The 13,195-nt window shown below is 33.7% G+C and overlaps 1 protein-coding gene across 1 annotated transcript; it reads right to left on the bottom strand.

Moving 5' to 3' along the window:
* Positions 1-110: 110 nt before the first annotated feature.
* NMU (neuromedin U) lies at positions 111-11,764 on the bottom strand. Its single transcript, XM_077757697.1, has 6 exons — positions 11,752-11,764; positions 11,613-11,663; positions 9,717-9,897; positions 5,718-5,771; positions 4,424-4,463; positions 111-260 (listed from the first exon to the last, which is right to left on the bottom strand). Exons 2-5 carry the CDS (start codon positions 11,618-11,620, stop codon positions 4,428-4,430), a joined length of 279 nt encoding a protein of 92 aa, XP_077613823.1. The 5' UTR covers positions 11,621-11,663; positions 11,752-11,764; the 3' UTR covers positions 111-260; positions 4,424-4,427.
* Positions 11,765-13,195: the final 1,431 nt, after the last annotated feature.

Here is a 13,195-nt window from a genome sequence, read left to right as displayed (position 1 = left end):
ACTGTGCTATCAAAAGCTGCAGGGTCTAAGGAACATCATTATTTACAGCTTTTTTACTTAAGAAAAAATATTTTAAGATAATTGGAAAAATTTTTTCAACAAATTAAACATTTTATAATCTCAACCAACTTTTATTGAGAATGTTTACAACACAGGGATTGCCAAATACGGTAACTTTAGCAAGGATTGTTTTGAGAAGAAAACAAAATGTCAACATTTTATATTCCCTGGTGCTGCTTCTGTGGAAAATAGTTGGTATCCTGTATAAAAACAAAAATTAAGTTTAGAGTCAGGTATAAATTAGTATGTGAAGGATGGTAGGTAATGTTAGCATATAGACATTTCTATAAATATTTCTTCAGGTATGATAAAATTGACATCAGGGCTATTTCTCAGCTATTCTTCAGTCTGTATAGTTTTAGTTATTAATCTCTCTGATAGAACACTTATTCTATATGTCTGTATTTCCCAAAACTTTACAGTATTAACTATAATAAAAGTGGTTTCCTAAAGCTCATTGATGCCAATAAGATCTAAGAATAAAATATTTTAAAAGTTCCACAGTTATTCCTTTTGTATGTGCAATTAAATCATCCCATCTTATGTCTAACCATTTTTTAAAATGTCTAACCATTTTCTAAGTAAATATAAGTCATCAAGACAGAGAAAGACCTCAGATAATCAGATGAAAAAAAAAAACAAAGAAAAAATGATTATTGAACTGTTTCTCTATTGACAAAATACAACGAAATCTTCAGTTAGTTGGTGTAGACCTTAATCTTGAAAACAATCCAAATAAAGCTATTTTTCTCAAATTCAGAGAGAATTTTTAACAATTAAACAATCATGGATTCATTTCCATTTCACATTTGTGAACACTCTACCACTTAGTTTGGTGTTATAATCACAGACATTTTTTTCAATTAGTACTAAACTATTTTTTGTTCACATTTTGTAAATATCTCTACCTTTGTAATATTATGAAACATAGCTTCTTTTCCACAAACCCTTTGTTCTTAGATCCTTAAAAAAAAATTAAAAATATATTTGCTCAGGGGCGCCTGGGTGGCTCACTCAGTTAAGCATCTGACTTCAGCTTTGTCATTATCTCATGGCTTGTGAGTTCAAGGCCCGCATCAGGCCTTGTGCTGACAGCTCAGAGCCTGGAGCCTGCTTCAGATTCTCTGTCTCCCTCTCTCTCTGCCCCTTCCCTGCTCACACTCTGTCTCTCTCTCTCTCTCTCAAAACTAAACCTCAAAAAATTTTTTAAAGAACATATTTGCTTATATTTCTGATGTGAACACAACAGGCCTTTGCTGAAATAGGAATTAATGCCAAATATAGTCTGAAAATGTAAGTTCCTAATTTTGCCCCATGAGCACATTAAAATTTTCTTCACTTTTCAATATATGTCTCTTTTTGGGGTGCGTGGGTGGCTCAGTCAGTTAAGCGTCTGACTTCGGCTCAGGTCATGATCTCACAGTTCGTGGGTTCAAGCACCTCATCAAGCTCTGTGTTGACAGCTAGCTCAGAGCCTGGAGCCTGTTTCAGATGCTGTGTCTCCCTCTCTCTCTGACCCTCCCCTGCTCACACTGTCTCTCTCTCTCTCAGAAATAAATAAAACATTAAAAAATTTAAAAAAAACATTTGTCTCTTTTATTTCTTTCTTATCTACTGAGTTGGCTAATGCATAAGAGCTACATTAAATATGAGGTGACAGAGCATCCTGTTTTGTTCCTGACATCAACTGAAATTCTTTAAAGTGTTTCACTATCAAGACTGCTACTGATTTTGAGACCATTATATAAATAATGTTAATAAAGATTCATCTCCTTCTAGAAGATGTTCTTTTAAAACATCAGAAATTGGGGGAGCCTGGGTGGCTCAGTTGGTTGAGCATCCAACTCTTAATTTTGGCTCAGGTCCCACGATCCCAGGGTCGTGGGATTGGGCTCCATGCTGAGTGTGAAGCCTGCTTAAGATTCTCTCTCTCTCTTTCTCTCCCTGTGCATGAGCTTTCTCTCTCTCTCTAAAATAAAAAAAAATTTTTTGGACAAGAATAAAGGAAAATAAAACGTCAGAAATTGATGTGGAATTTTGAGATGATTAAATAATCTTTCTTCTGATGGTGAAAATTTTGTATTGTAATAGAATTCCTGATGTTGAACCATCCTGAGTTGTTGCAACAAGCTTCACTTCTGTGGAGTTATATAATTTTTAAAATATACTGCTGAATACAATTTACTAATATTTCTTTAACATTTTTGCATTGATATTTATAAATAGGATTGACATAGAAACCTACAGTTTCTTTTTTTATACTACTTTTATAAGGTTTTGCTATTAGCATTTGATGGCTTCATAAAAAATATTTTGGGATTTTCTTCCACCTCTGAGCTGTGAAAGTTCAAAATCTGTTGATCTAGTACTTCTGAGCAGTGAGTTTCTAGGTAATGCTTTCAATTTTTTTCAATGCCATTAGTATGTTCAGATATTTTTCTTTCTGCTGAAAACAATTCTGGTAGGAATCTACCTTACCAGACAATCCTCCATTTTATTCAGGTTTTCAAACTGGTAGGCACAGAGATTTGCAAAGTACTCTCTTATGATTTCTATTTCTTCTATACGTGTTTTAATTTCCTCACTTCCATTTGTTTTTTTGCATGTTTATGGTTTCTCCTTTTTTTTCTTGATTAGGGTAGGCCAATTAGGCTAGTTTATTTTATTTTTTTGGTTTTTTTGCAAATAATCAGATTCTGCTTTACCAATTGTTTTATTTTACTATTTTATAATTCATTAATTTCATTTTTCATTTTATAATTTTCTTCCTTTTGCTCTCTTGAGGTTCACCTTGTTGTTCTAACTTTCTAAACTAACTCCTTAATTCACTCATTCTTTCTTGCTTGACAGTATTTAAAGCCTTGTATTTTCTACTGAATATGGCTTTGGCAGAGTCCCATAAGTTTTAACATGCAGTGTTTTTATTATCTCTTAATTTTCTAGATACTGTATAATTTTTGGTATTATCTTTGTTAGAAACAGTGTGTTTTGATTTTTGTTTTTATGAGAAAGTATTAAGAATTTTAATATTCTTAAGCTAACTACATATTTAAGGGTTGAGATAGTGATATGAAAAATATATTTGCAAAGCTATATTAAGCACAAAATCTGCATTTAAGATTACATAAAGTTAATAGAATATACTTTTATTTGCATGGTATAAATTTACCAACCTGCATTTGGGCTTAATTTCAAAATTCACAGCCTAATAAGATACTAGGATTAACATATTTATTAAATATGTAGGGTTATCCAATAGCTATGAAATGTCTACTATATCTCCAGCATTGATGTGGAATTCTTAGTCCCAAAATAGAAGTCATGCTCTCATGTCTTCCCACATTTTCTTAGTTCTCTAGAAATGGTAAATCACAGCTTTTATAAAGAATCTTTGAATACAGATCACTTGGAAGACAGATATGCATTCAGTCTGTAAATTCTGGCCCATTATTGTGGACACTGATCATCACAATAAGAACATAATGCCTGACATATTACTTGTACAGTAAATGATGATAAGGTCGATGTCTACAAAATCAGTGAGGACTACTGTCGTATAGCCTTCATGTGAAAATGTTGGGGTTCAGGAGCGAATGGTCAGGAAAGAGTTCTTGAGGCATCTTTTGTGCAAAAAAAGGGGCTTTATTAAAGCACGGACAGGACTCATGGGCAGAAAAAGCTGCACTGGGGATGTGAAGAGTGGCTGATTATATACTTTTAATTTGGGAGGGGGTTAAGGGTAGCGTAAGTCTCTAAGGAATTTGGAAGCAAGATTTCCTGGACCTTGAGGGGCTAGCTGTTGTTAGGAAGAGGTCATATTATTACTATCTAGTAAAACCTTAATCATGAGACCCTTCAGATGTATATCAGAGGGCTATATGCTTGGAGGATGATTGCTAACATACGTCTTGAGGGGGTAGAGATGAAGGAAGTTTCTGAAGGAATTTTTGTATGTTAAAGGAGACTTACAGCATCCTGGAGTGAGGTTAATCTTAAACTAAGATTCTCTTTTGCCCTTAACAAAATATTAACCTTGAGGCAGCTGAGTTCCTAGACGAAGGTCACTCTGCTGTGTCAAGGACTTGTCTGTCAGTGGGCTTTAAGTTGTATGGAAATTTAACTTTTTCTTTTGTCTTTGTTCCCCGCGTCAGTCTGAGGAACACACGACAGCAAACCTGGCCCTCAAATACTGACATTTTCCATCATATAAAGCCTCCATAGCCTCTATAATGGTATGTACCATTATAGAATATTAATGTACACATGCAATCAAGTAATAGAAAATGTACTGAACATAGTTTAATTTGTGATTATCTGAAAATGACAGAAATTTTCAAACTGGGTTAAATGGGGAAGCACATACCATTTTAAATGTAACCTTCTGACCTTCTTCCATTGCGTGGCTAGAAAATAATAAATTAGAAATAAATCAGTAAACTAAGGAGTGAAGTTAATGTTCATACAAAGCAACCTAATGATTTTGATGGGTGTTATCGTTTCCTCTTCTATCTAGTTTTGCTCATCTTTCTATCCATTCTGCAGTTCGTTGTTAGAATTAGTTTCCAAAATGCAAACCTTACCATACAGCTCTTCTTAACCTAACAATAAAGTTGAATATCCTTAGTTACTATTTCGCTGGTTAATTCCTGTTGATTCTTCAAATTCAGCCCTTAAAATCTTCTCTGTACCTCCTCCACGCTCTGACCTGGGTTAAGTGCCTTTCTTTTAGAAACTACAGCCCTTTGGGCACCTGTGGGCTCAGTAGATTAAGTATACCACTGTTGATATTGGCTCAGGTCAGGATCTCATGGCATTGTTAGTGAGTTTGAGCCTTGAGAACCTGCTCGGGATTCTGTCTCTCCCTTTCTCTGTCTCTGTCTCTGTCTTCTCTCAGAATAAATAAACAAATTTTTAAAAAGAAGGGGAAAAAAAAAGAAACCCCACAGCCCCTGAATTGAAGACGCATTTAACATAGTAGTTTGTATTTTTTATTTATCAGTTTCCTGTATTAAGCTGTAAACTCTTTGAGCATAAGAATGGAATCTTATCTGTCCGCATACTTCTAACCTTTGGAACATTGCCCAGCACCCAGTAGAAATTCAAAAAATAGTTGCTAAATAAATGAATTTTTTAAAATCTCTGGTAATGTAGTAAGGATACAAACATTTTTTTTAAAAAAGTATAACTACTTAGAAAGAAACTCACATTTCATAGACATTGTTTTCCTACTTGTAGTCTCTAGTGTGCTTGATTCTTTTACTTTTAAAAACATGAAAATAAAAAAATAAATAAATAAAATAAAAACATGAAAATAGTCATAACTCTTCCAGTATCTCTTGAATCAAATATTTAGTATATAGTTCTTTGGAACTTAAAGAGTAATGCACCTTTAAGACACTTATTTCTTGCACATGAAATTTTATAGACCTAAATTGTTTAATAGGTGAAATCTGGGGTATTTACAAACATGAAGAGTGGATTAGAGAAAAGATCAGAGATATCATAATATTAAAACAATATGGTGGTGAACCTCAGACTATAGCACCTGATGTCAGATATCTATAAACAAACTTCAACTTAGTGTAAATAAATGCATAATCAGGGTATTTTTAAATTTTAATATTGAGTGATTTTTTAAACATACAGCATTTACATACCCTGAATAAAAACTGTCTCCGAACTTGGGTTGCAATAGGACCCTGGAATTCTTCCTGGAAGAGAAAATGAGGACATTACAAATCAGCTAACAGTAATTTAAGTGAAAATTCTTCTTGATAGTATAGTGAAGCTCAAAGGTATTTTCAATTATCATAACTAACAAAGAGGGAATCAAGGGGTTGAATATATAATTCATATCAATAAGTAATCTTTGTATATCTATATCTGAAGAATTTTCAACAAGTAGAATCGGCAGGATATTATATTTTAAAATAATTTCCTAGGGGTGTCTGGCTTAATCGGTAGAAGATGACACTCTTGATGTCAGAGTCATGAGTTTGAGCCCCATCTTGGGAATAGAGTTTACTTTAAAAAAAGTTTTTAAATAAAATAATTTGCTTATCAACATAACAACTTCTAGGAAGTTTGTAAGTAGTATGTATATTCATCGGTAAGTAGAATGAGAAATGACAGTTCATAATTAACTATATTTAATTTTGTTTGATTGAAATAGTTTCTTTAAAATACATACTGTATGTGCTAACACTTGAACAGGGAAAAGTATAAAATGGAATTGTGTCAGAGCTAAAATACGCTTTATTTCTATAAGGAATTGAAATTAAAATGAGGGACAACTTTGGTAAATTATATTTATTCAATGAGACTTGAGTAGAGATTTTCCCAATAAAATGTATTCACAGAAATTATAATGAAAAAAATACCAAATGGGAACAAACCAATTATTCATAATGGGTATATTTTGAAGTGCTTCTTTTCTTAAAACATCTCATTAAAAAAATGGCAAAAATATTTGACATTTTACGGTTTTCATAAAATTGGTTGTTATAGCTTCCTATTTTGAACAACTATTTATTATAAAAAGTGTCAGGATGGCAATCACTATGAAATTTGTCCTCAAGACCTTTTATTCTGTAGTTTAAGTATAATCATATATTTAAATTCTAAGAAACAGCTCTGACATCTATTAATATTCTGAAATCCCTTATTGATTTGGGGTACCTAGCTGGCTCAGTTAGAAGAGAATGTGACCCTTGATCTTGAGGTCATGAGTTGGAGCCCTAGGCTGGGTGTAAAGATTATTCAAGTAAATACATAAATTTAAAAGAAAATAAAAACAAATAAATAAAGTTCTGAAATCCTTGCTTTACAACAAATATATCTTAAAATCTCAATATTTTGTATCTAATTCTCATTCCAACTATAATCTCCCCAAATTACTTAATATTTAAAAATGTACATATAGAGGGGCACCTGGGTGGCTCAGTCGGTTAACAATCCAACTTTAGCTGAAATTATGAACTTGCAGTTCATGAGTCTGAGGCCCATGTCAGGCTCTGTGCTGACATCTCAGAGCCTGGAGTCTGCTTTCTGATTCTGTGTCTCCCTCTCTCTCTGCCCCTTCCCTCTTGTGCATTCTCTCGCTCGCTCGCTCGCTCGCTCTCATAAATACGAAAAGAATAAACTTTACTTTAAAAATGTATACATAGAAACTATATATTTATATGTTTATATAAGAAAAGTCATATATATTATATTAAACAGAAAAAAAAAAGCAGGAAAAAAGTAACTAGTGCCAAAATTTAAAAATTTCAAGCCCAAACATACAGGTCTTTTGAGTCTTATTATTTAGAGATAGAGCTGCATCTAAAAGAATGCAATAGGGAAGTAGGGATAAAAAAAAGATGTGGGTTTGGAAGTGAGGATGTCTAGCAAAGAGCATTTAAGAAAAATGTTTGAATACACTGAAATCTGAAAACTCATTTTCTTTAAGAACACAAAACATCTGTCTTAAAATTAGGTGACATAGGCCTGGAAAGCTGACACCCTACTGTAATTTTTTTTTCTATTCATGTCTTACATTCTCTTCTTTCATTGGTTCCTATGAAACTTGGCTTGTTGCAAAATACTTTTAGGAGTTATTTGTCCAACAGGATATTCTGCTAAGTCAGAATTCACATATTCAGCTAGTTTTCTGGAAAGAGAGTCTCACTCAAGATGGAACATTCAGACAAAGTACCGAACTGGCCACAATACTGAGTATTTAGCTCTGGTGAACAATGACACTGAAGTGATATTGTAAACTCATAATTTGTTGGTGTATTTTAAGAAACTGGATCTTTAAATTGAAATCTTACACTATTCATAAGTCAAGCAAAGTCTTCAGAAAGTAAAAGTTAATTTATATTATTTCTAGAAAGTTTGTTGACAACAGATTTAATTTTTTTTTTCATACTGGAAATCCTAAAATTTTAAGACGCTACTACAGTTTCTTTTACATTTCTATTCAAGTTGGCAACAGACATTGTCTTCCTTAATGGAAGCTTAGTTTAAGAATGTGAAGAATTTAGGAAGGAAGTAGTGACCATAAAAATAAATTTTTTTTAATATTTTTATTTATTTCTAGGAGAGAGAGAGAGAGAGAGACAGCGTGAGCAGGGGAGGGTCAGAGAGAGAGGGAGTCACAGACTGAAACAGGCTCCAGGCTCCGAGCTGGCAGTCAGCACAGAGCCCGACGCGGGGCCCGAACCCTAAGTGAAAGTCGGACGCTTAACCGACTAAGCCACCCAGGCGCCCCAAGACCATAAAAATAAATTTTGAGGAATTTTTTTGCCTAAACTGTATGCATTTTTAGAAGTATTTGAAGACTCTTGGTAGGATTTTAAAAATAAAATTAATGTGATACTTAAATTAAGGGACCACCTACCAATAAGATAATAGAGGTATCTGAGGTGCCTCGTTGGCTCAGTCAAAAAAGCATTTTGATTCTTGACTGTGGGATTGTAAGTTTGAGCCCCATGTTGGGTGTAGACGTTACTTAAAAATAAAGTCTGTTATTTTTCTAATAATTTTTTTATGTTTATTTATTTTTGAGAGACAGAAAGAGAGAGAGAGGGAGGGACAAAGAGAGAGGGAGACAGAGGATCCAAAGCAGGCTCTGGGGTGAAAGCAAGAGCCCAATGCGGGGCTCAAATTCACAAACCTCGAGATCATGGCCTGAGCTAAAGTCATACACTTGACTGACTGAGCCACTCAGGTGCCCCCAAAATAAAATCTTAAAAAATAATAATAATATAAGTATCCAAGATTAGACAATAAAAAGAATAGCATAATGAAAAAAATGTTTGCCTAGACCAGAAGTCAGAAATCTCTGCTGTAACCTCTAAACTTACTAGCAGTGTCTTGGGAAATATCTTTATTCTGAGTTGTTTCCCCCTTTAGTAAACTGGGGATAACAAGAGTTGTGTAAGTATTAACAGAGTTGCCAAAAGAAGAAAAGGAGGTAATGTAAGACTTAAAACTGTAACACATCACAACAATGTAAGGCATACTTAAAACAATGTAAGTACCTAGAACTTTTATCACTGAGAGACTTAGGATTCCTTTTCAACGACAATAAAAACACCACAATTTCTAGTTGAAAATGTGTTAAAACTCAGTTGCATTCATCTTAAACATAGATACTAGATTTGGGCCACAGTTTTTTGTAATTGTGAAAAACCCAAGTGCCTGCATTGTGTTTCTGATATATTTACTTCACGAGACTTAACTCTTCCTAACATTTTAATAACTAGGAGAAAACGCTTACCATCCTAGCAACAGCCAACCTGAACAGGGAGGGCGGTGAATTGTCCTCCATCTTTTCTCCTATTTCCTGCCTAGCGGCTAGGCACGCCGCTGTGTCCTTTCAGCCAAGAACAGGTCTGCTCCCGGAGAGGGTCACGGCTTTTGGAAGGGAACCTAAACCCAGCTTTCCTCATTGGCCCCCAGCTTGAAGCCAAAGGGACATGACATGGGGAGAGGAAACAGTCCTCTTCTTCCTGAGTGAAAACGCTTCAGCCAGCGGATGCTCCTCCGTAGGCCAAATGGGTGTTCGCGTTGGGCTTAGCCTGAAAAGGAGGGCCTCACAAACCACCAGAGCTGGGAATACGTGGCCCCACAAAGAGCGGCAAGGCAAGCATGCGGTCTGTGTTACGTACGTCCAGTCTGAATCTCTTCGTTCTTCTTTCATGCAGGTGAGGAACAAGCTGCAGTAACGGATGCACGACAGACGACTGAGAGACACGAACACACACACATGATGAGCACGAAAGCTTCTTGGCATTGGCATAAAGACGGTTTCCTACTTGTTTGGTTTTGCTTTTGCTTTTACCCACTGTACTTGTTTCAGACCAAAAAAGAACGAGAAAGATGTTATGGAATATTGCCCTTGGGGAGCACTTCAAAGAACCTGGAGAATAAGCTAAGAGACTGAATAAAATGTGGTGGCCCTATGCTACGATCCTTGTCACTACGTGAGGAAACACTGTTCTTAGGGCGTCAGCTCCATCACCAGCTGCCTGCAAGGAGATCATCTGCTTGCAACTCTCAGAGGCAGAAAGCTGTCTGCTTCCAGACTTTACACAAAGTGATTTGGACAGAGGAGACCTACTCTGGGAGAATCAGTTTTTCCTCTATGAAAATGTTTATCTGGAAGATTCTCCTGTACACACACCTAGTCATCTCCTTTACAAAATATACATTTTATGGGGCGCCTGGGTGGCTTAGTCGGTTAAGCGTCCGACTTTCGCTTAGGTCATGATCTCGCGGTTCGTGGGTTCGGGCTCTGTGCTGACTGCCAGCTCAGAGCCTGGAGCCTGTTTCAGTCTGTGACTTCCTCTCTCTCTGACCCTCCCCTGCTCACACTGTTTTTCTCTCTCTCTCTCTCCTAGAAATAAATAAAACATTAAAAATTTTTTAAAAATATATATATACATTTTGTTTAAAACTGAACATATGGAACAAGACAACAGGGACACAAAAGGTGACAAATGTGTCATCGATAGTGAAAAATGTGACCAAGATACATTTTCTCAAAATGTAAAGATGCCAAGTGGAAGAAAATGAAAGTGCATCAGAGACATGTAGTTACCTGAAACAGTTTCATTTTAAGGGCATGGCTTGAATTGAACCTTCTCACAAATATTAAATTCATTTTTCAAATGGATTCTTTTAAACCCTCTCTGATGGTTTCTTGCTAATCAATTCATTCTGTATTTGGTATAAAGCAAGTATAACCTAACTTCCAACTCCTCATACATAAGAATATTCAGTATGATACTTCTGAATATAAACTATAAACTCAGTAGTGAGTTTATAGTACAGTTACCTTTTCACAGCTCCTCATTCCCTAAATTGGTCCATGGTAGTGAGTCACAAGCGTAAAAGGATTATTACAATCAAATAATTATTATTAAGCATGCTAGATTGAAACACCAGAATAGCGTTTTTAAAATCCATTCATATAAAAAGAAAAATTACTACTAAAACCACACAATATAGAAGTAAACTGAATTCAAGTTACTGGTATCTGGCTAATCTTAGTAAATTCTCACATTAAAATCCTAACTCAAATAAGGAGATCTGAAGACTAGAAGCGGATATTTCTAGTTATACTTAATGACATTTTTGGCAATCATCTTTTAAAATGATTCTTAAAATGACTTTGAATAAATCTGTTATATCCTTGCACTAATTGATATCTAAAGCAATATGTTTTTCTTAATCATTTGCACTTTTTTTTGCCTCTAAAATGTAAGTTTCATGACAGGAGAGATTTTTTTCTTTAATTTTCTATTTTATTAACTGCTATATTTCTATCTATGCCACATAATAGATACTCAGTGAATAATTATTGAATGAATGAGTAAATTTAATGTACATGTAGTTATTAAGATATAAAATAATGTGTAACAAATATTAAATTCCATTTGTTTATCAAAGTATAAACTTTTAAAGGAAAAACATGAATTTTGATCTAGCTCTATTAGATAAACCGCAAAAACAGATTTAAAAAAGACTAGGGATTACTAATATGAAGTAATTCTACAACTTACCACAACATTTGAATTGCCCAACTTCCGTGTCTTCGAATAATGAAATAAGAACTGTTAAAAAAAAGTAGTGAGATTTACTCTCGACGATAATCTGAATTCTTTTACTTTTTAGTGTATATATTTATGGAAATCACTTTACCCTTTTGGTATTATCTTTTNTCTCCTTCCATTATATGTAACATATTATAAAGTTATATGTAACTTTATATACATATTATATTAGGCTAGCTATACTCTATTATAATATGCTGTAATATATGTAGTATAAAATTTATAACATAAAATTACATCATATAATTTTTTAAAAATATGTGATACACGTTTTATATAAAATATAAGACTGAAATTGGTTAAGCATATATTGCTCTAAAAATAAATGGGAAATTAATTAGATATTGTTTACAAATAAAGGTATGAACAAAGTTCTCTACTACAGCATTATTCATAAAAGTAAAAAACTGGAAACATCCTAATAGTTCAACAATGGTGAAATGGGAAATTATGATATGATTGATCACATGATAGAATACTCAGAGAAAAAGACTGTAAGGAATCATATCAAAATACAATACTTGTAGTTATTATTACTAAATAATAAGATTATGAATTATTTTGCAGTTTTTTCCATAAACTTTTCTATATTCCTCTCTCCCTCCAAAAGTCAATTTTTTAAGAAAGAGTCATATTCCTTTTTTGTTGTTCTTTTTTGTTCTCATTTGCTTTTAATACAAAAAGAAACTCATGGATCAACACTATTGTCATTCTTTTTATTCTAATCAGGAAAAAAAGTCAATGATGTGTTTTGGAAAACAACATCACTAAAAACACCAAAAAAAAAAAAATAGAAAACATTTATGCTTTCAAAATATCAAGGTTTCTTTGAATTATTGTATGTGAAAGGAATGCAAGTCAGAATGTACCAATCAATGATCATAGTTAAATTAGGCTTGCTGATGAAAAACGTAATTCTAAACCTGCCTCTCTTATCCTTATAAAGTAATTTTAAAATAAATTCATCTATAAGATACAGAATATAATCAGAAGTATGGTACAATTATGCTATATTTCAAGTTCCCAGCTATCCTCATTTCAGGCCTAAAAGTTCTCCTAGATGAATCAAATAATTTTAATAAGAAACCAAGACATCACAGTAAGAATAAAATTTTCAAACTGACATTGACTATATATATATACATGTAGACATATATATGTATACATATACATATATATATAAATTATTAATGCCTTTCTCTCTAGCAAAGCTAAGATACTAAGAGACCTCTAAGCTGAGATATATCTGTTCTCCAATTCTAGTATGAGAAAAGGAGCCAAAATGACCCCAAATTTCTCTCATCAGAACTAGAACACGTCTTATGAGGGGGGACATGTGATTTTCCAATTGGATGATTGTAAACTCCATTAATGTGCCACTAAATTCTCCGACACCCGAGAAACTTAAGTATGTTTCTTATCCAAAATCAACTCATTATCTTCTAGCTCTTCATGAAATGCTTCCTAAATCGGGTATGTTTTCTTCGAGAAGGAATTTCAAGGTATCACTGAGCAATTTTTTTTCCTACAAA

Source organism: Crocuta crocuta, unplaced genomic scaffold (assembly GCF_008692635.1).
Source record: "Crocuta crocuta isolate KB4526 unplaced genomic scaffold, BGI_CrCroc_1.0 scaffold282, whole genome shotgun sequence".
NCBI classification, from domain to species: domain Eukaryota; kingdom Metazoa; phylum Chordata; class Mammalia; order Carnivora; family Hyaenidae; genus Crocuta; species Crocuta crocuta.
The sequence above is the reverse complement of the archived record's forward strand: the minus strand, read 5'-3'. Positions and strand labels throughout refer to the sequence as shown.

Bases quoted from the DNA above. Each gene is read 5' to 3' on its own strand.
- NMU (XM_077757697.1), bottom strand. The intron at 5,772-9,716 runs GTACGTAACACA...TTTCTCTTCCAG, and splicing joins CGAAGAGATTCAGACTGGAC to GAAGAATTCCAGGGTCCTAT. The intron at 4,464-5,717 runs GTATGTAAATGC...ATTATTTTCTAG, and splicing joins GGAGACAGTTTTTATTCAGG to CCACGCAATGGAAGAAGGTC.